Source organism: Zootoca vivipara, chromosome 14, assembly GCF_963506605.1.
Source record: "Zootoca vivipara chromosome 14, rZooViv1.1, whole genome shotgun sequence".
NCBI classification, from domain to species: Eukaryota; Metazoa; Chordata; class Lepidosauria; order Squamata; family Lacertidae; genus Zootoca; species Zootoca vivipara.
In genome coordinates this window covers 8,938,053-8,963,037 of record NC_083289.1, presented here as the reverse complement: position 1 = coordinate 8,963,037, position 24,985 = coordinate 8,938,053, and the positions used below count along the sequence as shown (strand labels likewise).

General features: G+C 39.2%; 1 protein-coding gene across 6 annotated transcripts in view; it reads right to left on the bottom strand.

Annotated features, from left to right (window-relative positions):
* NEO1 (neogenin 1) overlaps window positions 1-24,985 on the bottom strand; it is a 123,316-nt gene that overhangs the window by 25,516 nt on the left and 72,815 nt on the right. For 4 of the 6 annotated variants that reach the window (XM_060282965.1, XM_060282960.1, XM_060282964.1 and 1 more), the window contains exons 10-19: window positions 22,488-22,636; window positions 19,979-20,117; window positions 18,341-18,390; window positions 15,953-16,097; window positions 13,166-13,276; window positions 11,301-11,495; window positions 10,734-10,829; window positions 9,945-10,168; window positions 9,524-9,662; window positions 2,273-2,380 (exon numbers count right to left, since the gene is read on the bottom strand). In XM_060282965.1, the coding sequence (XP_060138948.1) occupies window positions 2,273-2,380; window positions 9,524-9,662; window positions 9,945-10,168; window positions 10,734-10,829; window positions 11,301-11,495; window positions 13,166-13,276; window positions 15,953-16,097; window positions 18,341-18,390; window positions 19,979-20,117; window positions 22,488-22,636 (1,356 nt within the window). The remainder of the gene's footprint in view (window positions 1-2,272; window positions 2,381-9,523; window positions 9,663-9,944; window positions 10,169-10,733; window positions 10,830-11,300; window positions 11,496-13,165; window positions 13,277-15,952; window positions 16,098-18,340; window positions 18,391-19,978; window positions 20,118-22,487; window positions 22,637-24,985) is intronic. The other 2 variants (XM_060282963.1, XM_060282961.1) reach the window with 1 other exon arrangement.

Here is a 24,985-nt window from a genome sequence, read left to right as displayed (position 1 = left end):
GACACAGAAGCAACTGATTAGTTTATTACACCAATATTCATACAATTCTTCCCCTGCAGCATCATGAGTACCACCACTATATTGCGCGCGTGCGGGGGGGAGGGGAGCTCTTTGGAGCGCCTTCCTCCTACGTGCCACCATTCCTGCAGCTACCATGTGCTGTGGGATGAATTTCCGCAATGACGTGCCTGCTGAGCACGAGCAGGCTTCCTGTGCAATTTGGAACCCCAAATTTCCAGGTTCTAAATCATGTGGGGACTCTTCAAGGCGAAAAGGCTCCCTGCCACAGACATTCAGCCTCTGACACATGAGGGGGCCTACAGGTACGCAAACAGCCGTGCAAGAAAGTGGGATGTCTGCAGACTCATTTCTTTTTTGCTTCTTGTGCAACGGTAATCACATATATGTGGTTAAGAATGACTGAACAGGGCTTACAGCTACCATAGAAGGGAAATCACTAATTGAGAAAGCAATTAGTAATTGCTAAGGAACTGCTACACAGCTAACATACTACACTTCATAAACCTTTGGGGAGAATCCAAATTGACTGCAAAGGAATATGGATTGTTCTATTGGTCTGGTATCAGACTTCCAGATTTTCCACAGAAGGCCAGTTCATACAGATACTAACTGGTAATTTTTGTGAGTTGTGAAAGTTCCAAACAGCTCCACTAGATGGTATGCTTGAAATTGAAATCCCTCACTCACATATTACACTATTCACATAAGAAAATGACTTGCATAGCTAAAGAAAAATTGCAGAAAACAATCCACACTCCTCAGAAAACATATTTTTGAGTTAATTGGGTTGTTGTTTATGCATACTGGAACAAGTCACATGTAGATCATTTGCCCCTAAGAGTTAACTTTGAAACATGCTGGGTTATTATTCACAAAATTAATTACTATTGCCAAATTGTTGCTTGAGGCCCTTCTCTCTTCCTTCACTATTCTGTTTTGTGCTGCCACCTACTCTCTCCTGCCATGTTTGTAACAGAAAGGAAATATTTTGTTAAAAATAAAGAATCATTGAGCAGCAAGGAAAGCTATTTTATTGTTAAAGCCCAGTCGGTTTAGTGAGACACATCAAGCTACATAAATATTTCCCAGAAAAATCACAAATGTCCTATATGTCCTATAACCATGACATACAAAAAAGGAGGACTCTCTGGGCCACCCCACATCCTGAAGGTGGGACTGAAAAAGAACAGAAAATCTCACTTAAGTTCTGAAGTTTTGAATAGAATACCATATGAAACTACTTATTGGGGACACAGGACAATGATACAAGTGGGGATTCTTAGCTTGGGGATGATTTGATGACTGGACCATTTTTTTAAAACAACAGAAGCATTCCTGCTTAAAATTAGAACAAATTGAATAAGCAGAAAATTGTGCATCCAGTTCCTTCTGCGATGGGGTTCAGCTTTATAATGCAAATCTTAAAACGTATTGCACCAGAGGGCAGACCTTTCACATAATTATGCTGAATAGAAATTCAGTATTACCCTATTTCCAAGCCTGATAAGTTCAACTGAAGATAGACACTGTAGGATATGCTAGGGCTGGCAATATTCTGTAGGTCTGAACTAATAGTAGAGCCATGTGCAAAAGACTGTGTATTGGGGGAGGAAAGAAGGAAAGAACTGAAATCCCCCACCCATTTCCTTCAAGCCCTGCCTTGGCCTCAGAGGCTTGAGGGACTTAGATGCACCACTTTCCTCAAGCTGCTGTGGAATATGTCTGTAGCACATGGAAGTATAGTGACACTAGCCCTGGATTCACGAAGAAGATAGTTGAACTGGCTCAGAACCAACCTGACCTCTCATCTTTCTCTTCTGCTGCTGCATGCAGGGTCATGGAGGTCATTAGAAGGGCGGGAAGAATCTGCTAGCCCACCTTAACTACTCTGCTTAAGCTAGTCATTTCATGCATGTGCTTCTAGCCTGAACTTGATTCCAATACTTTAATATACCATATTATATACTTCTCATTAGTATTTGGCACTTTGATATTATTTACACAGTAAATAAAATAAAATAAAATAAAGAGGAAATGGACCTAATTGTTAAACTTCAGTCATTTCATCTTGGAACATTAATACAGTATGTAGTTAATTAAAAAACAACAACCACAATTTTCTTCAAACTGAAAGAACATAGATAACTAAGCATTCTAATCATTGTTTCCAACCCTTTAAAAAGTTTTCATCCTATATACATAACCAGAATGGCAGCACAAATATACTAAACTATCCCAAATAAAATTTCACCTGTAATTTTGCCATTGGCTTCAGATGGAGGCTGCCAGTTGACTATGATGGTTCGGGGTTTTCCTTCTTTGCTCACTACTGTCACATCCTTAGGGGGAGAAGTTGGAACTGCAATGATGATATTTAAATTAATCACAGATTGTGGCATCAGTTTTCTTCTTTTAAGCATTCTTTGTCAAAGATCGCTATATTCAACTACAAAAATAAGCTACTAACTTGCAGTGATAAATTTTTTTCTACTGAAGCAGCAACATGAGTACTAAGGATTTCAAAATACTCTTTCTATTTGGAGTATCTTGGAAGAGCAGCATATGCCTTCAGAGGGTTTCTGTGAGCTCCCTCTTCACCATAAACCCTTCCTGTCATGCCCTCCAACAGCAAACCTTATCAATCTCTAGGTATGAAGCTTAAATGTGAACTCCTCCCTCCAACTGGAATTCATAATAATGTCAATGAATCATGTGGAACAGTGATGTTTATAGAGGATCAATACCCTCTAGAGGGAATAAAGTAAAATTCAGGATCTCACTCCTTAATGATTTGTTAAATCTGCATTTGATAAAACTCAAACACTATTGTAATTTTAAGGGACTTAATCTACTACTACTTATCAAACCTTTATTAGGCATTATGCAAATAAAACCATAAAAGAGAAAATAACATATAAAAGCCTTGAAATATATATAAAAAGGCAGCAGTTGGCTACATACATATATATATATATATATATATATATATATACATACAGAATCAGTGGTTTTCCTTGTTAACCTGCTCCTTGGAGGACTGCTACCAAAAACTCGGCTACCCCCGCCGTTACCCTTTGGTCAATGTCAGATAGGCAGAATCCCACACTTTCACCTTGCTGGGGTTCCAGACCACCCAAAAGAGGGGAGAGCACGCGTTGACGGAGCGTACTGTACAATGCGCAATGAAAGAGAATATGCTCTACAGTGTCCGGGACATTCATAGAACATCTGCAGAATCTTTTGTTTCTAGGAATGTTTTGGTATCTTCCCCTGACAAATGCCGAGGGAAAAACATTCAAACGGGCCAGCATAAAAGCCCTACGTTGGGCTGGGATTATTAACTTAGTGACGTAATTGGCTCTGCTATCTAAGATACTTAAATCATAGAATATGGGGGAGCAAATTTTGTTTACAGCTGCCATAATATTTTGTCTCTCGACATCCTTTAGTCTAGTTAGGATATTATGGAAAATGTATTGCTCGTTAGAATTGTACAGGGGCTCCAGCTCGATGCCTAAAGATTCAATCTTTTTTTCAAGGTACTGATACCATCTTGATTTATAGGAGTCTTTGAGCAAATCAGCGAGCAGACTTGATGGGGGGCAGCGAAAATGGCAGCGTAACCAGTATTTTATTGAGGTGGTCCAGGCCCAATATTCCATTGTGTGTATGCCTATTTCTGCACACATTGTTTCATATTTGATCACAGTTGGGAGTCCAAGAATACGTCTCAGAAAGCTGGAGTGAATCTTTTTTAAATCACTGTTATATGCTTGGACCCATAGCGGGATTCCATAGAATATCTGGGATTGCACTTTTGTTTGAAATATCTGATTGGCCGCAGGAATAAATTGATTACCTTTCTGATAATAAAAACGGGCAACTGCTGATGAGGTGCACTTTGCCTGTTTTATGGCATTTGTGCGATGATTTGCCCACCCTAAATTGCTCTGGAATAAGATTCCCAGATACCTATAGATTTTCACTTGTTGGATTTCTTGCCCTCTTATTTTCCATTTCTCTAATTTCCAACCATTCGAGAAGACCAAAATTTTTGTCTTCTCATAATTTATAGAGAGTTTGTTACATTCGCAGTAAAGGATCAGAGAAGATATAAGACGTTTCAGACCCAAGCTCGTTAATGATAGTAGGACAGCATCGTCTGCGTATAATAAGAGAGGAACTGGGTTCTGATTAAGTTTAGGGGCATGTGATTCTATTTTTTGGAGGTGATCTGGCAAGTCTGATAAAAATAAATTAAATAGAAAGGGGGCAAGAATACACCCTTGTTTTACCCCTTTCGAGTTTGGGATGTCTGATGAAAGGTGACCTTTGGTGTTAAGTTTGACCTGACTGGTATTGGAAGAGTATAGATTTTGTATTAGAATCAATAAGCGCTGGTCAATTTTTAATTCTGCGAGTTTCCTCCACAGCTTTGGGCGGTCAATTGAGTCGAAGGCACCACGAAAGTCTACAAAAGCAGCATATATCTTAGATTGCCTTTGGGATCTGTATTTCTCAACCAAATGCATAAGTATAAGGCAGTGGTCTAAAGTAGAGCAACCTTTAGAGAAACCTATTTGTTCTTTCCCTGGTAAATTTAGATTTTTCATCCAGGTAAGGAGTTTAGATAAAAGGTGCTTAGCGTAGATTTTCCCTATCACTGATAATAGGCTTATCGGTCTATAATTCCTTGGTTCTTTTGGGTCGCCATTTTTAAAGATTGGGATAATTATTGATCTTAACCATATCTCAGGTATGATCCCATATTTATCTATGAGAGTAAACAATTGAGCTAAGGGTTCTGCCCACCAATCTATATAGGTCTTGAATAATTCTATCGGTAGACCGTCTGGCCCAGGAGATTTCCCCGATTTGGAATTTTTAACTATCTCTCTAATTTCCTCTTCTTCTACCCTTGGCCACTCCTGGAGTTTATTGATTTTATTTTTAGTGGTCTCATTTCCTTTAAGTTCACTGTGTAGATTGTTAAATACAGATGTAAAGTATTGGGACCATTTGGATTCTGCAATTGGTGGAAGAGTTAGTTGATTTTCGGCTTTCAGTCCTCCGTACACTAGGTTCCAGAACGCTTTGTTGTTTTTACTCTGAATTGAGTCGAATAATTGTAGCCATTTTTGGGTTGCATATTTCTGTTTCTTTTCGGCCAGAATGTAATGATATTTTCTTTTTTCATCAAGATAAGAGGGCTCTAGTTTACTGCGATTATTTTTAAATGTTTGGCGCAGTTTTCTTTTTAGCTGGAAACATTCATCATCAAACCAAGGGCTAGTGCTATGTTTAAGTACCCAAACCTTAGGTGGAGTACTAAGCTCTACGAACATTTGGAAGATTTCATTATAAATTTTCGGAATATCACTGTGGGAATTAGTGGTCTTTAAGTTGGATAATACTTGTTTTCTCAGGTTGGCTGTAAGTTTTTGCCCCACTGCTGCACTCATTTCCTGGGACCATTTTAATTGGGTCATTTGTTTGTATTGAGAAGGTTCTATGATATTGTACTTGGTTATTTTGGTTTCATCCTTTAAGTTAATAGACAACGATAATGGCTGATGGTCACTTTCAGTACGCGTTCCAATTTTGAGGTCCATGATCGTATTTATAATATTATAAGGGACAAGAATATAATCGATGACACTGCATCCTCGGGGGGAGAAGTATGTAAACTCCCCGCTTCTATCGCCTTTTGTTGAACCGTTCACAATCTGCAAATTAAAGTTGTTACATAATTCAAGTAGGTGTAAGCCTTCATTGTTTACAACCCTATCTCTGGAGAATCGTCCTATTTTCAGGGCATGTGCGATATCATTATCAGTATTCCAATTTAGTTTGCTACATAGTTGTTCATTGTTGGTTCCCACTCTGGCATTAAAATCACCTGCTATTATCAGTGAGGCATTTGGGTATTTATCGGTCAAATTTTCTATATAAAAGGTTAGTTGTGACCAATTTTCACTGCTGCTATTGTTTTTGGTTGGGGGGATATAGACATTTACAAGTAGCAAAGTATCGTCTTTTTGGGTTAAAAGTAGAGCTTGTGCAAGTGGTAAGCATTTTTCTAGCTGCTTGATTTCAAACCCTAAGTTGTCTTTGATCATACAGCAGAACCCTGCTTTCGGCCGGCCCTTCGTGTTTGTTTTCAATGCGGGTTTCGTATAGGAGGTGAATCCATTGATTTTAATATCTCTAGTTGACCATGTTTCTTGTAGAAGTATTAATTCAAAATCTTTAAAGAAGTTCATTAGGTCTGGGTCTCCGTCTTTGTTTCCCCACCCTGCAATATTCCAGGACAGCAAGCGTAGGATCCGTTTTTGAGTTGGTGGCTGGTTGACGGCATTTAGTCATTCTAGTTCTGTTATTGAGTCCAGCGAGAGATTTTGTCTTGTGCAGATACAGCCATTTGTCGCTGCTTTCGGTGGGGAACATATTGGTGGATCTTCTAGATTCTTTTTTAAAGTGCGGGAAATTAAAATTTCCTCCCTTTCTTGATTTTCTTCCTTAACTGTTCCTTGTTCCTGAGAAATTTCTGTGGTTGGCGGACTGTTATGGACAGTAGGACTGTTTTCAGTCTCTACTTCCATTTCTTTGGCCTCATTTGATGTTGAGCTCAGTGTGTCAGGTCTGTTGGAGGTCGTCTTTTGTTCGACAATGTTAGAGTCCTTTGTGGTACTTAAATAAGGGGTACCTATTTCGTTTGGAGCTAGTATTTGATATCTCAGCCAGGAATTTGTGGTCTCGTTACTGGAGTTTTTCCTTGCCATTTCATATTCTAAAGGAGGCTGGATTTGAAGCTCTGCATCTATACATTTAAAAGTTCCATTAGTAGCTCTCTTTTTGACTATGCATTTTGGGGAGAAGGCTGGTAAGTGTAAAGTTTGATTGTGTATTGTTTCTCCTGCATTTTGTTGACCTTGTTGGTGTATTTCGGTCAATCTGGCCTGTAGTTTCATCAATTTACTGAGTATGTTTATTTGTTCTTTATCTGGTAGCTTGATAAAGTTACTCAGCAGATCTTCTTCTTCTGGGACTGTCCAGTCTATTGTGTCGAGGGCGAGGCTGTTATTTGATGCTACAGTCACATGGTTTGGGAGCTTGGATTTTTCTTGCGTGATTTCCCGGGTAGCTGGCTGTGGTTTCTCCCATCTACTGGGTTCTTCCACAGGAGTAGGGCAGATGTCGGCTTCTGGTGGAATGGCCTTGTTCATCTTGTTCTGTCTTTTAGATGCAATCAATGGTCTGAGTGATATATCTTCAAAGTGTCGATGCGGAATAATTCCTTTCTGGGCTAAATGAGCCTTTTCCCTTAAGATTTTGGTTGGAATTCTATGACTACCAAATCTTAGTAGTACTTTTTTGGAATATCCATCGTTAGTGAGCCTCTTGACTGCTTTTAAGTCAATGCTTCCACCCTCAAGGCCTAGGAGCAGATTTAGATGATGTCTGGCCCAGAAGGATGACTCCCAGTAAGGTAGGGGCCCTCTATATGGAAAAATGTGGAGAACAATCTCACATGGCCTCAGTATCAGGTTGACTGAGTGAGGGGGGCTTCCTCTGGTTTTTGGCTGGTTTAGAGGTATAAATTTGTATTTGTTCTGTTTATCTCCAGGGCTTGTTAAGGATGGCAAAAAGGGAGTGAGTTGCCTCCTTTCATCTGGGTTATCCAGCTTCTTGGAGATGTTTTGTAATTGTTCAAAGATTTTTTGAACTGTTTGAGCAGTCAATAGGCAGCATTCCTCCAGCAGCTCCACCTTTCTATCAATTAGTACTTGTGCCTCGATTATGGGAGTAGTAGCCTTGTCCTCATTTATTCCTAGGGATATCTCTTCAACTGTCTTTCCATGTAAAGGGTTGAGGAAGGTTTTGGGAGGAGATATGTGCTGTTTTTGAGGTAGCAGGTAATTATCTAGATTACTCTGTTTGAAACCAGAGGGCTCTGCGTCAGTTTCCGTATCAGGACACCTGAGTCTTTTGGCTCTTCTCATTGCTAGATTCTTCTTAAATCAATGAGATCAGACTTCTAAATAGAGTGATAAAGTGATAAAGTTCTTAGGTAGCAATCTCATTCAGTTCTCATTCAGTCCTGGCTGGCCTGCTGCGAGGAGTTTAAAACCGGGTCCAATTAGAGCACTCCTTTGAAGTATCCCCCCCCCTTCTCAGTTTGCTAAAACAACTGAGATGTTTGGGGGTCCACGAAGTTAGAGGTGGTGGGAGAAATTTGTGGTTTTATGAATTTGTAGTTTTTGGGGTTAAAAGCCCATTAGAAGTCCTTAAAGATCCTCGGAATAAGTTTGTCACGAGGAGTCAACGAGAAACTGGGAGGGAGTGCCTTAATGCCCGGGAGGGAATGTCTGAGAGCCTTCGTTAAAACTTCATTAACTTCATTAAGTCCCGGCACCGAGGTGGATAAGATAAGATGTTCAAAAGCACAACGAAGTAGTGAAAGGAAATAAAATCCAAAAGAAGGAGGAGAGCCAGCAACAAAGGCATTTAGTTAAAAGATTTCTTTGAGCTCCGATAAGAGCGTCTTACCTCGGCGCCATCTTTTCCTCCAACCAAGGGACTTAATCAAATATTTCAAAAAGTATGAAAAATATTGATTTTTACTTTTCTCGGGTATAATTAAAGTTGTATGATTTACTTTTCTTGACTTGAATCTCATTTCAAATGGTAGACCAAAAAGACAGATACCCAAAATTGAATGGTGCACAATTTCAAAGCACTTCTTCTGGCATCGAACCAAGTTTTAAAGGAGTGTTTTGCTACCCTGTGCTTTATTTTGAATTGTTTATACTTTTACAGGAATGGACTGAAGTTTTATGTGAGCTGTCCTATGAAGGTGGCATAGAAATTCTTACATTTTAAAAAGAAACAAAACTCCACAGGGTTGTTCTCTTCTGTGAAGCTAGAGGTTGTTTTGCTTGCCTTAAAACATTTGCTATATTTAGAGGCAATCATCTTTTTATTTCTAACCACAATAAATGAGAAATATCATAAAGAAAATAAACAGACAAGATGCTGAAGAGAAGGGTTTGAATGTGTGCAGAAATATTTCATGCCATTTGACTACTGAAACTGCCAGAACTTCAAATATCTCTATTTTAGCAAACAACATTAAAATGAAAGAAGCTTGGCACTTATGGATGCTTCAAGGATCAGATCAGAGCTTTTCTGATCTCTTACTTGCTCAATAATTAAATTATTTCCCCTATTCTCATTAATTATTAACCTTCATGCTATTTATTAGTCGCTACTATTAAGACATAATTTGTATGTATGAAATGTTTTGTGGTTCTGTACACGATAAACCTATTTCATTGTATATAAATTCTCCCTTTAGTTCAAATAACTTTAAGAATCTTCCCACACCAGAAAGAATTCAACAGTACACAATAATCAGCATAACATTTATGTTTAAGAAACCAGCAATGATTCATCTGAAAAAAGTATGTCAACTAATTTAGAAATGGCTCAACAATATCACCTAATTCAAAAGTAGTTCCATGTGCAGTCATACTCCAAGTACTTGATCTTCGGCCTTTAGTCACCATCACCGAGAACTCATACAAAGTGTTCGGTTTTAAGCCAGTTACTAAGAAGCTTAAGGTGGTGGTATTTGCAGTCTAAAGAAAAATCAAAGGGTCACAAAATGAGACACTCTCTATTAAATATCCTGAGTATGACAACAGTCTCTAGCATTATCTCATCCATATATCTCTATTCTCACAATATTAACAGCATTAATAAAAATAGTTTCTAAAGCAGTTTTGAATTTCCATTTTTGTCCATTATTTAGGCATCAACTTTCCATTTATCTTGACAGCTGATAGAAACCTATGTCCAGAATTTTTTGTTAGTTTTAAATTTGGTTTGGCAAGTACCTCTGGACTGCACGTTTTGGTTACCTTGTATTTTGTGTTTGCAGGAATGTTGGTCTTCCAGCGTACTGTGTAGTAACGGGCATCCGAGACCTTCTGGTTCTTTGGCAGAGAGTTGTCTGCCCAGGTGATTCGAATGGTGTCATGGCTCAGTATGGAAGCCTGAACTCCCACAGGTGGCATCATGGGGGAGGGATCTGGCACTGGAGTGTACGGAGCATTAACAACAAATAAATCAACCTCAGAAGTGTCTAGGGAATTGATGGGTAAAAGTAGGGTATTACAATAAAAAAGAAAGAAGGTGGCATTATATGTGAATAGAAACAAAAGGGGGAAATGCAGGGTAATACGATGAAATGAAAGGTGAGAAATGGAGAAAAAGAGAGAAAAGCCAGAGTTAATAGGCAACACAAGACCAGCATAAAAGTTTTCAGAGATTATTTCGATTCCTCCCTAAAACACATGCCATAAGCAGAGTAGGCAAAGTTCAACACCTGAGAAGATTGCTACAAAAGTAAAAGATCACTGAATCTAAATTTTAATATCCATTTGAAACTGTTTACTAATTAAGATACTCAGCATTAGCTGCATTAAAGCACTATTTCATCCCATCTCTAAAAAGAGGGTGGAAGAACAAGGTAGAATTAGGATCAAATGGGGACAAGCTAATCTTCCAGACAGTATTAGTGGGGAGGGGGGGAACTGCTTGTGTTCAAGTTCACAGTAATTCACAAAACAGCAATATAAAAACACTTAAGATCTAGGAAACATGTTCAGCAACAAGTTACAACAAAATAGGCAAGCATTATATTTTACCTGTATAAGCCCTAGTCACTGCACTCTCATAGAGCGGAATTCCTTCTCCAACATTGTTATAGGCTTTTAAAGTTATGACATAATGGGAGCTGGGATCTAAAGGAAAAAAATATATTATTTGATACTACAAATTCTTAGTTATTTCTTCAATTGATTGGTAAAAATACCGTAGTTTCAGCCATACTTGGCAACTGAAAATAATTAATCAAGAGAGTATAGAATGAAAGTATTTTATTTCTTTCATGTTGTATGTGAACTGCTATTCTAGAGAAATATACACCCAGTTGTTTTTAAAATCAGAGTGAACCCTTTACACATAAAAGAGACCCAGATAAACTTAGCTAAATTAATTCCGGCCTCATAACTAACCAATGCTAAAAACATGCCCTATAATATATTTGCTTTTTTATTGTTTTTGGACACCCTTAGTGTGGATGGAGGCAGCTAAACCAGGTGATAGAAAGTCAGTACTCTCAACACATACAGGTCAGCATTGCCTTTATACTTTTACTCAGAAAAATATCAAAGAAAAAAAATTAGTCATCATTATTACTGAATTTCCCTTACCCAAATTCTCAATAGTGTAATATCGTTGCTTATAATCCACCTTGATGGTCTGTGCATGGGGGCTACCCACACCATACCCTATAGCATAACCTCTGACCACAATGTTCTGGTTTTCAGGTGGAGTCCAGCTCACAACAATACTAGTTACAAGTGGACGGACATGTAGAGAACTTGGAACTTCTGGAACACGAGATTCTATAATAAAGAAAGAACATTATTTAACTATATTAAACATTAAATGTGATGCTTTTTATTAGCTTGTTAAGCAGTAATATTGAGTTCCTATGCTTCTTCAACTATTTCAATATTTAAGGAAGAAATAGAACAAAAACGCTGTTGTGGCTAGCTAATCCTGCACCCATGGACTGCAAGAAGACCAAACCTATCCATTATTAAGGAAATCAGCTCACTGGAAGGACAGATCGTGAAGCTGAGGTTCCAATACTTTGGCCACCTTATGAGAAGAGAATACTCCCTGGAAAAGACCCCAATGTTGGGAAAGATGGAGGGCACAAGGAGAAGGACAGAGGACGAGATGGTTGGACAGTGTTCTCGAAGCCACCAACAGGAGTCTGACCAAACTGTGGGAGGCAGTGGAAGACAGGAGTGCCTGGCGTGCTCTGGTCCATGGGTTCACGAAGAGTCGGACACGACTAAACGACTAAACAACAACAACAATCCTGCACCCACTGTGTATTGTACAGCATTTTCCACGTCAAAACTGATTTTGAGGGGAATTGAAAAGGCCTTCAGAAACCATCCATGGTCTTTTACATTTTTCACATCTGTTAGCAAACCCATTCAGAGATCCTGTTGTGAATGTGAAATGTCATTTAGGAAAACAAAGCCATCAGTGCAGTGCGGAACACAGCCCTATTTGCTAAGGCGCTACAACAGCCTGTCTTGTAATCCTGCACTGGCAAGTTCATTGCTCACCAGTGCAAAATTTTTCCAACAGTCTTCCTCCAGTTGTTTCACTGAAAATAATGCATTGTGGGTGGATAAGAAGCTGCGCAATGGGGTGAGCTCCTGTTGCTCTGTCCCAGCTTCTGCCAACCTAGTAGTTCGAAAGCATACCAGTGTGAGTAGATAAATAGGTACCGTTGCGGCGGGAAGGTAAATGGATAACAGACATATATACAAATATAGATGTGTGTCCATTCTGCATTACTTTCAATTGGATGTGCAATTCCATCCACTTTCTGCACTGGCTGCCTATAGGCTATTGAGCCAAATTCAAGGTAAAACTGTTGGTATATAAAGCCCTGAACAGCTTGAAACCAGCTTACTCAAGGGATTGCCTTGCACCATATATACCTGCTCAATTGTTATGTTCAGCTGGAGAGGTAGGGTGCCACTTGATATTTGCCTTGATTCTATGAGTGTTTAGTATGTCTGAAATGAGGATGTGGAACATATGCATGTTAATATTATGCAGGCACAATCAGTACTTTGCTTCAAATCCCAAATCAAGACTCTTCTCTTTACACAGGGTTTTTCTGATGTATAGCTCAACAATTGGCTATTGTGTATAGTTTGTCCAGATGTTGACTAAGTATTCCTATGCTGTTTTTTGGATGTGCTTTGTTCACTGCCTAGATACTTTGTTTAGTATGTGGTATATAAGCCTATAAATAAATATACAAAAAAAATCTGCTGCAATCAAATAAAATGCATGTCAGCCTAGTTTTCTCAGCAACAGGGATATGTTCCCCTCTCTCTTCCCGCTCCACCCCACCCCCCAATGCTCTTTGCAAATACTTTTCATTTCTGGCCAAAGGTTGGGAGGGGGGAATCTCCCTGGGCATGCACTGTTAAAACACATTTTTAATAGTAACATTAATGGTGCATCTTTATATCCATACCATCAAGATCACTTTCAAATGTTTCTGCTGACACCCAATCAGTAGGTAGTCCTGTACCATTGACTGTTAAAGCAGCCACCCGGAAGCTGTACTCTGTTCCTTGTTCCAGACCTGATACAAAAAAAAAAAAATCAGTATTATGAAAATATAACTCCCACAGTGAATACGATGCCATTACTTCCAATTAAAATATCAACAATTCATCCAACCTGATAGTTAAATAGCTTATTAAAATGAAACTAAGTAAGTGCCTAAATGAATTTCCTATATAGTTGTTTTTTCGATGATATAATTTAGGTCAACTGTGACACAGATCTAGGAAGCTAAGTGTTTTACAATTTGGCCTATCACCTCTTAGACTACTCAAGCATAACCTGAGGCTATGCATGGAAATCAACAATACTTGCAGTAGGACTCCAACTGATTCAATTGACACAGATTATCTGTCAGTTTGTGACAGGATTGACACATTACATTGACCTTCCCTGTAAGGCAACAGCAAAAGAGCATGTGGGTTACTTGTTTATGGCAATCTGGAAGACTTTGTTTTCAGAGCGTTTACTTATATTTTATCTGCAGAATAGGAACCCATTGTATGTCCTCTTCAAAGAGAACTTAATCCAAGTAAAAAATAAAGTTGCTACCCAACCCATTCACATCATCATCAACCACCTTAAATAAACCAGATTCCCATCATTTTAAATAATGCTACTCTTCCATGTATGTGAACACTTATACTATTATTTTCTTTCATTTATATCCCAGCTTTTCTTCATCATGCAATTCAAGGTGCCATATATGTGGCTCCTGGGTGGTCACCATCCAGGCACTGACCAGACTTAAACCTGCTTAGCTTCAGGAATGTGGTGGCTGAATGTGGCTTCATGAGCTATACCCTGGGCTACGTTGGACACAGAGGTCAGCTCAGCTTCACTGAACTGGTTAAAACAAGTCTTGTTAGAGGGGGTTTTCTAAATTACTTAAAGGAACATTTTACACTTCTGAAAAATGGGAGTTTTAAAAACATATTGCCTATTTATTTCTGCATCTGGCCTCTCCATAACCAAGAGTTTAAGGTGGTTCACAACAATTCATCCAATAAAATCCAAATGAACAAAAAAAATACTAAAAATTGAGTAATGGCAAATACAGTTAATTACTAATTAAATGCTCAGGAAAATTAACCTAATTTGGCATCTAAGATAGTAAAGTTGGTGCCAAATGGATCGTTATAGTATTAATAATAATAATTAATTAATTAATTAATTAATTAATTAAATTTCTATATCACCTTTCAGCAAAGGATCATTGGGCGGTTTATAATATAAAAAAAACAAAAATACATTAACATAGTAACCAACAAAAACAAGTATTCCATAACCAGGACCACATCCAACTCATCAGTGGCCAGACACCAATCCAGAACTTGCATTGTCTCACCAAACTCCAATGACAAGGAGAAATAGAACTGGGCATCATTAGCATATTGATAGCACAGGTTAGAAGGACATTCCTAGCTCAGTTAGGTCCCACCTCTAGGAATGGGAAGACAGGGCCAAAGAGAAGAAGTGGGAACTACCCACTAATACCCAAGATGAATAAGGAACAAGTTTAAAAGGCAAAATGAACCAACTGCAGTAAACACACAAACTACCGCAAGGCAACCAATGAACAAAAGAGCAAAGCCCACTTTTACTTGCTCCTCACCTAATACCATATATGACATCAGGTATAGGAGAGATGGGAGTGACTTGATAAATACAGCATAGTGGGTCAAATGGTGGAGACTGGTGGGCTTAATCATACATGTGGGCTGTAGGTTCCCCATTTTTGCTTTATTCCCAATATTATTTTTGGCCATCCATAAAATGCAGTCAACTCTTGGTGCTCTAGAAGCACTACTCAAGGTGCTTTGCAAGCCATCTGCTCAGCACTTCCCAACAGCCAACCACAGGGCAAAGCTGCCTCTGCAGTTTTGTTGGTTTGTTTAAGAAAGAGCCCCACTTGAGATTTTATGAGGCGCTACAAAATTAATACCTGATGCTTGATTTGAGGTAACCTTTTGCCGTACATCCTCTTTAACAGTTAAAGGGAGCCTCTCTGATGGCACACTTCCAGTACTTATTAATTTATTAGTGCGTAAAACATGTGTTCAGAGACGGATGGTCCAACCAAAGATTCAAACATGATTGGTGGGCATAGCGGCTTCTTCCTTCTTTATAGTATCAGCTGACTGACAGGTGTGTGGTAAAGCTGGTCCATGGGGTGGAAGAGAATATGGATAGATTCAATTCCCCACCCCTCAAATAAAGGATGCTGCAGGATAGGGAATCATCTCATACCTTACAGGTAAGGCACTTTCAGTGCTCACGTCATTTATCCCAGTTGGTATCCATCCCGCATCACTGGTGGTTGTTTTTTTTTAAAATGGTGGTGGTTTTAGTTACCAAAATCGGTTAATCTTATAGTATGCTTATAATATTATACTTATGTCCCTTTCAACAGTTATGCTATTGTTGTTTATATGTTTATGAGTCTTCTGAGATTTAAAAACAACAACAACAACAACAGAAAACATACAATACCAGTGATAAAGAGTATACTGCAAACATCAACATGTTTGGAGTATACTCTTTATCAGTGGTATTGCACTGTGGCTGTACATCTCAGAAAAGATCTCTTTGCCCATCCTTACTATGAAAAGCACATGCTAAATAGCCTTGCTTAGAATAAAGAACCTGTAATTAGCTGATTCTACTTTTAGATGAAGAATGCATGCCCACTCACCTCCAATTAGCTGTGAAAGTTGTGTCCCAACAATACTCTCAGTCACATCGCTTTTGCGAGTCACTTTTCGGTAACGGATCTTATAGCCAGTAATTTGCCCATTGTGTGTTCCTGCAGGAGGGGGCTGCCAATGCATCATAATGCTCTGTGGGAAGTTAAAAGACAGTATAAATCATGTTCTTTGCATTAAACTATGCTAATTCTCATGCTTCATCAATCTCCATTAGACTGGTTCAGGAAACAATTTATATGTAATCTGCAATATTGTGTGTAAACTTACATAACACCTTAGGCATTAAAATGATGTATCTCGAAGCAGCTCTGCAGTTCAGACTGCAGAGAACAGTATTTGATTTTTATACCCTTACATCTTAGGAATTAAGTAGCAGATCATGAACAATTTGTAGGCACTAGTATATGTCAAATCTAAATTTTATTTCTCTTCCATACCAAATAATCTCCAAAAGATACTCTGAAATATTGAAAATATTTGTCTTCACTGTTTATGACTAAAGGAACCCAGTTGATACATAGAAACAAAAAAATCTTTACTGCTCATAGGCTCAGCATTTGGGCTAAGAAAAACAGGCAACTCAGGATGATAAAGACCTATGGTCTGGTTCACACATAACACTAAGTAAAACTATGATTTAGTGTATGCCATCAAATGCCAACGGTGCCCTTCAGCTCTCTATATTGGACAAACAGGCCAAACCCTATGCCAAAGGATAAATGGACATAAATCTGACATCAGGAATCACAAGACAGAGAAACCAGTAGGAGAACACTTCAATCTCCCAGGACATTCTATACAAGATTTCAAAGTAGCTGTTTTATTACAGAAAAATTTCAGACTGGAAAGAGAAGTTGCTGAATTGCAACTCATTACCAAGCTTAAAACCATGGAGAGACCTGGTCTGAATAAGGACATTGGATTCTTATCTCATTATACATTATAAAGCAGGTTCCCCAAACTAAGGCCCGTGGGCTGGATGCGGCCCAATTGCCTTCTAAATCTGGCCCGCGAACGGTCTGGGAATCAGCGTGTTTTTACGTGAGTAGAATGTGTCCTTTTATTTAAAATGCATCTCTGGGTTATTTGTGGGGCCTGCCTGGTGTTTTTACATGAGTAGAATGTGTCCTTTTATTTAAAATGCATCTCTGGGTTATTTGTGGGGCATAGGAAAAAGTTTGCTGACCCCTGTGATAAAGCTTTCTTTAGCACCTCACCCATTGCTTTTTCCTGCAAGACCAATTGCAGTCATTAACAGTCGTTAACAGTCATCAACAGGTTTACCACTCCTATCAGCCAATCACCCATTCCCACCACCATTCTGAGTAATACCCCTCCCCACCCTCTGATTATACATAAGGGTCTGGTGACTTCTGTTTCAGATTATCTGAAGAAGTGTGCATGCACACGAAAGCTCATACCTATGACAAACTTACTTGGTCTCTAAGGTGCTACTGGAAGGATTTTTTTTATTTTGTTTTGACTACGTCAGACCAACACGGCTACCTACCTGTAACTACCGGTAGTACTATGATTTAGGGTTAACAAGCAAATGTGCTGGCACACATTTAGAAAATTACATCTGCTTCACTCTTCCCATGGTCCTGCTGCTGCTATATTAGTAAGAACTAAGCCAGAATTTGGCTTAGAATTTTCTGTAAACCCACACTACATATTTGGGTCATTCCAAACAAACCAGAAACTGTAGCCAAGATTTGTTCTAAGCATATATATATATATATATATATATATATATATATATATATATATATACAGTGGTACCTCGGTTTATGAACACAATTGGTTCCGGAAGTCTGTTCATAAACTGAAGCGTTCATAAACCGAAGCGAACTTTCCCATTGAAAGTAATGGAAAGTGGATTAATCCGTTCCAGAGTACTTAAACTGAAGCGTTCATAAACTGAAGCGAACTTTCCCATTGAAAGTAATGGAAAGTGGATTAATCCGTTCCAGACGGGTCCGCGGAGTACTTAAACTGAAGCGTTCATAAACTGAAGCATGGTTGTAATTGGTTCCGGAAGTCTGTTCATAAACTGAAGCGTTCATAAACCGAAGCGAACTTTCCCATTGAAAGTAATGGAAAATGAATTAATCCGTTCCAGATGGGTCCACAGTGTTCATAAACCGAAAATTCATAAACCGAGGTGTTCATAAACCGAGGTTCCACTGTATATGCACACACCATCATGCTTGCTTGTTCATCCAAACCATAATTTGTAAATTGAGCTAATACATGGGAAATTGTCATGTGGAGAGTCCCCTTGGAAAACAAGTGAACCAAGTGCTCAACTGCTAGAGGATCTCGGCTAGTTCTATTCTTCAAGTTTATCTACAGAAACAAACAGAGTATCTTACCTTGGAGTTTTGCACTTCCAGAGTTAGATTTTGGGGTGCAGCACTGGGAACTAGAAACATTAAAGTAAGTTATTCAAGAGTGAGTGTCAAAATAAATTATATAAATGAATTCAGTTATATATAATTTATGATGTTCTATATTGCCTCTCCATATTTATGGGATTCTCAGTAACAGACTACCAGTCCTTACACTGTACAGTATATAACCATCAAAGAGTAAATATTCAAGAATGGACTGAGAATCAGTAGTTTGCTTACAGAGAACCAAAAAGGTCTGGGCATCACCAATTTGTAGATAGGAACTATTTGGGGATTCCATATAAATTCTGTGAACAGGAAGGATATATATTTCATAAAGAGAACAATTTCTTTAAAGTCTACAAAAATGGCTATTGATACAATATACATGCTCTGAAATACAGCAACATTAGTTTCTGATAGCCAGAGAATATTTCTCAAGATAAATTGAAGGCATATTTCATTCTTAGACTTGACAGAGTCAACTTTTACCTTATCCACACACACACAAAAAGGTTTACCTGACCTTAGAAAAGCACACCATGAGATATGGTTCTAGGCCAGTCAGAGCAGTTACTCATGCAGAGAGGCAATACAGTCTCTTTGGAGGACAGGACATTCTTTTGCATTGCCACAGTGGGCATGGTTGAATAATCCAGCTGCACCCTATTCAGAATTACTGTGTATCAGTGGAGGCTGACTGGAAGGGAGCCAGGCCAGAGCAGGAAATCATGCAGCAGTCTGTGTAGGTAAGGTCACCCATAGAAGTATTTGATTCTTTAATTTACTTCTTGCAGAACACTAAGTGGTGCAGCACCTTAAGAACTTTAGCAATATTTATTTCAACTGCATTCTAAAGATGTGTAGAGCAAACTGGAGAAATGTATAAGATATAGTCTCATAATTTTACTAGTATTGCAATGATCCTATGAAAACATTCTGTGAATGCGAAATCACTTTGTTGTACACACAGAAACCCAGACATGCTATAATGCTACAAACAGACATGCCACGAAGAAATCAGCCCAAATAGTAAATTTAAGAATTTCTATCATACTTATAACCAAATTGCAACAACACATCATGATATAATAAAATCAGCTGCTTTAAAATGTGTACTGGCTTAAAACACTTATCCGTCAATATGTAAGTAAAGGATTGTAAGAAAATTATAAAAAATTAAAAGAAAGAAATGAGTAATAAAAATGCTGAATGCGAAAGGTAACTGTGTTGGCCCATAAGAAAATATCCAATAACAGGCCAACCATAATACCACAAAATGGTGTGTAAGATTTTGAATTTGCCTGAAGTCTTCTTCAAAGCAAGGATGAAGAGAAGAGAAAACTTGGCTGGTGGTAACATCTGGTAATTCTGCAACTGGCAGATTGTGGGAGAAAGCAGTCAATCAAGCAAGACTCATTCAGATTGCTCTAAGACCTAGTGGAAAGATATAACCTAACAATGGCTGGTGGGAGCAGTTGGCTCTGAAATTCCAGAGCTGGGGAATCCGCCATTGTTGTGTTTCTTTTTCCTGTATAGTACCATAATGCAGAAACTAAACTTGGCAATTAAAAATCCATTTAAGTTAGGAAACTTTGTTTGTAATCAGAAGATACTCACCATCTGACAGAGTTCGAACAACAACATCTTGTGTGGAAACTCCTGGACCATGTTTATTGTAGGCCACCACTCGGAAACTATATTCTGTGTATTTTTTCAAACCACTGATTGTATAGGAAAGACCTCCAACATCAATGTCCTATATTTGAAAAGATGTAAACCGGGATGCACCTTTTTTAAAACACCCAGGGATTAAAAGACTACTGCTATGAATGTTTTGTTCATTTCTGTTCATCATAATCTCTAGATCATTGTTAGATAATCAAGAACAAGCCACACTGAACCTCAGATTCACATTTCCTTCTACCATCTGTGCATGAGCAGAGTGAAAGCTGTCACGTATATAAATTAGGGGAGCTGTGGTTTATTCTAACTCGAGTTAGATAACAAAGCAGGCTATCAAAATATGGTTTGATAGCCTGCTTTGTAAACTAACTAGGATTAAAATAAACAGTAGTTCCCAGAGTTCATATCTATATACAGTCGTACCTCGGGTTACGACCACCTCGGTTTGCGAACAGTTCGGGTTACGAACTGCGCAAACCCGGAAGTGTTTTCGCCCCGCCCGCGCGCGCATAAGCCGCGCGCGCGCGATTTGCGCATGCGCAAAAATCGCGATTTGCGCATGCGCAAAATGGCGGCGCCCATCGCGCTCGGTTTGCGAACTATTCGGGTTACGAACTGCGATCCGGAATGGATCGCGTTCGTAACCCGAGGTATTACTGTATATATAAATGTAAACTGGGTATGTTCCTTCGTCTCCTATGTTCTACAAAACCGCTTGACCGATAGCGTTGAAATTTGGACACAAAGTCAAATGTGACTGTGTGAGTGTCCCCAGACTGTTTTCAAACACAGATGTGTCAGCTACGCCAGGTAAAACCCCGAAAACCCCGTGTTCCAGAACTCACAAATCACCCGCAAGTGCATGCTGGGAGCACAGGAGAGATTGCAACAGCGCCCTCTAGTGACGGCCACACTGGTACTACACCTAGGAAACCTACCCTCTCCACAGGCTTGGCTTTATAGATTAGACCACTTTCCAGACTAGGCCAAGTGGAGGTAGGGCCTTGCCTTGGGGGGGGGGGCGGAATAGGGGCAGGGATAGGTAATGGGTCGGAACAGGATGGGGGGAGACACAGGGATGAAACCTGACCTCTCCACAGTATCTCGGCTCAGCTTTGCAGACTAGGCCGCTTTCCAGACTAGGCCGAGTGCAGGTAGGGGCCTGCCTGGGGGGGAGATGGGGGGGTGAATAGGTGATGGGTCGGGACAACGTGTGCCCAATCACAGGGATGAACCGGGGGATGGGGGGAGGAGGGACAGGGATAGGTAATGGGTCGGAACAGGGTGGGGGGAGACAAAGGGATGCGCCTATGTAAACAAAACACACGAAAAACGGGGACTCTGAAGGTGAGGGGAGTCTGAAGTGGGACTCTGAGGCTCCATTTAACAAACAGAGCCACCGCAACGCGTGGCAGGGCCAGCTAGTTCTCTATAATATAACCAGGGTTTAGATGGCTGTCTGAAAAAGGCTACCATGATAACTTTCTTTCTTTTGTTATTTATTTAAAAATATCTAAGCAGTACATACACACACACACACACACACACACCAATTAAAACACAGTGCAATGTCCTGACCAAAGAAAAATCCATGGCTCTCAAAAATGTTATATAGTTGTACCTTGGTTCTCAAACAGAATGCGTTCTGCGAGTCCGTTCGACTCCCAGAACCATTTGAAAACCAAGGCACGGCTTCTGATTTGGCTTCCAAAAATCATTTGAAAACCGGATTGTTCAAGAGCTGACTTGTTCGGGAGCCAAGGCATTTGAGATCCAAAATACAACTGTACTGCTCTGTGAAACACAATGTTGTCAAATGGACTTTGGTGTCTGCTACTGAAAAAGGGCTTGGCTGTCTTCTGAAGTGGCTCGTTGAATCACCCCATTTGAAAGTAACATTAAGGTTGGGTAGAACATTTGTCAGTTTTAGTTTCTGGGGCAAAAAATAATACTACGAGAGATCTGAAATGTTTGTCACACCTTTGAAAACGTTCTCTGTCACTGTTCACCCAGCAGCTGTTGCCTCAGTGACATAACAAATATGATGGCTTAGCAATGTTATGAAGTTAGTCAGGCTTGGCTATAAGCTTTCTTCACCAAAGGCAAACAAATCTATTTTGAGTTAGGGCAAATCTACTCTGAATTAGACTAGCCATGTGCATGATTCTATCTACCGTAGCCAATCAGGAAAGTGAGGGCAGAACTTCCTGAATATGTGAACACTCTACTCTACTTCAAAAAATGAAACTAGCAATTTGCCTAGCAATTGCAACATGTCCATTTGCTGCAAAATATTAATAGCTCTTCTCTCCTGCTGTTTGTTTGTTAATAAAATCCAACAAAATAACATCCAAATTCTGAAATGAGAACTATAATGAAAACAGTAATCTTACTACAGGTAAAAAAGCCTAAAGTTCTGTGAATATTATGCTATGCATCATACCTGCTCATTGTCTGCTGCCTTCTCCATGTAGTACAGCTTGTAGTTTTGGATTTCACCATTACCAGATAAAGGTGTTGCCCAACTAATAGTGATTGATGTGGGTGAGTTTGCATATGCTCGAATATTAGGGGCTGGTCCAGGAAGCTGAACTGAAAAATAAACAAGATGTATTATAAGCATTACTAAAAATAAAATAAATAAAAATCCTTACACTTTATATTGCATATGTGAAGCAAAGAGCTCTGAAATTCTAAACAGAATTTAAGTGAAACAGTGTGAATAGAAATATATTGAGGAAAATGTTTTGGAACCAATTTGGCGCTCCATGAATCTAGCACACAGCTGAATCATGCTAATTCCTTTCCACTGGTTCAGGTGTTAAATTATACCTTGATTTATTGTGTTGGGAATGAGCCATAGAAAATCTCAGGCTCACATGCTTGCTTCCACTTCTGTAATGTAGCTACTTGGAGATTAGAAATCTTTACTTCCATTTTTGATTATCCACAGCTTGTTGTTTCATCTAAATCAGGCATCCCCAAACTTCAGCCCTCCAGATGTTTTGGACTACAATTCTCATCATCCCTGACCACTGGTCCTGTTAGCTAGGGATCATGGGAGTTGTAGGCCAAAACATCTGGAGGGCTGCGGTTTGGGGATGCCTGATTTAAATCCACAAAAACTGCATCCAATCTTAGTTACAGGTAGGTAGCCGTGTTGGTCTGAGTCGAAGCAAAATAAAAAAATTCCTTCAGTAGCACCTTAAAGACCAACTAAGTTTATATTTTGGTATGAGCTTTCGTGTGCATGCACACTTCTTCAGATACACTAGAAACAGAAGTGTCAGACCCTATATATATACAGAGGGTGGTGGGGGTGGGTGGGAATGGGAGATGGGCTGATGGGAGTGGTAAACCTGTAGATGGGTGTTAATGGCTGCTGATGGCTGCAATTAGTCCTGGGCTGAGGTGCTAAAGAAAGCTTGATCATGCATAATGAGATAAGAATCCGATATCTCTATTCATCCCAGGTGCTTCCATGGTTTTAAGCTTGGTAATGATTTCCAATTCAGCAACTTCCCTTTCCAGTCTGTTCCTGAAATTTCTCTGTAATAAAACAGCTGCTTTGAGATCTTGTATAGAATGTCCTGGGAGATTGAAGTGTTCTCCTACTGGTTTTTCAGTCTTATGGTTCCTGATGTCAGATTTATGTCCATTTATCCTTTGGCGTAGGGTTTGGCCTGTTTGTCCAATATAGAGAGCTGAAGGGCACCGTTGGCATTTGATGGCATACACAATGTTAGAAGATGAGCAATTAAATAGTCCTGAGATGGTATGTTGGATGTTGTTGGGGCCAGTAATGATGTTGTCCGGGTGTATGTGGCAGCAAAGTTGGCATCTGGGTTTATTGCAGGCTCTGGTACCAGTGTCCATGTTAAGTCTGGTGGTTGTATTATTGTGGGTGAGGAGTTGTTTAAGATTGGGTGGCTGTCTGTAGGCAATGAAAGGTCTTCCTCCCAGAGCTTGAGAAAGGGAGCTGTCATTGTCCAGGAGAGGCTGTAGATCTCTGATGATGCGTTGTACTGTTTTAACTTGGGAGCTGTATGTGATGACTAGTGGTGTTCTGTTATTTTCTTTTTTGGGTCTGTCTTGCAGCAGGTTCTCCCTAGGTATCAGTCTGGCTCTGTTGATCTGTTGTTTAACTTCATCAGGTGGATATTTTAGTTCTAAAAAGGTTTGCTGTAGATCTCTTAGGTGAGATTCTCTGTCTGTAGAGTTGGAACAGATACGGTTGTAACGTAGGGCCTGGCTGTATACGATGGATTGTTTGGTATGTTTGGGATGGTAGCTAGAAGCATGTAGATATGTTTGTCGGTCAGTTGGTTTTCTGTATAAGGTGGTGTCTATACGTCCATCCTGTATAGACCCCCACCACCCTCTGTATATATATATATATAGGGTCTGACACTTCTGTTTCTAGTGTATCTGAAGAAGTGTGCATGCACACGAAAGCTCATACCAAAATATAAACTTAGTTGGTCTTTAAGGTGCTACTGAAGGAATTTTTTTATTTTGCATCCAATCTTAATTGTATTTTCTTTGAAACAAGCTAACTTCAACCAATGGTTTATGAACACAGCTTATTTCAACAAATTATAGTTAAAATTAACTAATTTAGGGTTTGGGTGCAACATTAAATTGTGGTAAATAAAAAATGGAAATGAAAGCATTCAAACTGCCCAAAATGCCAATTTCATGGCTGAACATCAATAATAAGATACGGGAAAACTGAATCTTTAATGAGCACTGAAACAAACAAAAAAACAAAAAAAATGTGAATCAACCTACCCAACCTAAAATGGATGTTGAAAGTAGTAGGCAAAGAATGGCCAAACTTTAGCAATTAAAAATGTTTTTAGAGAGGCAATTTTTATGGTAAATTGGTTTTTTAAAAGGCCATGCATAAGTTGATTGTGGTATCTCATATCATAACTCAAA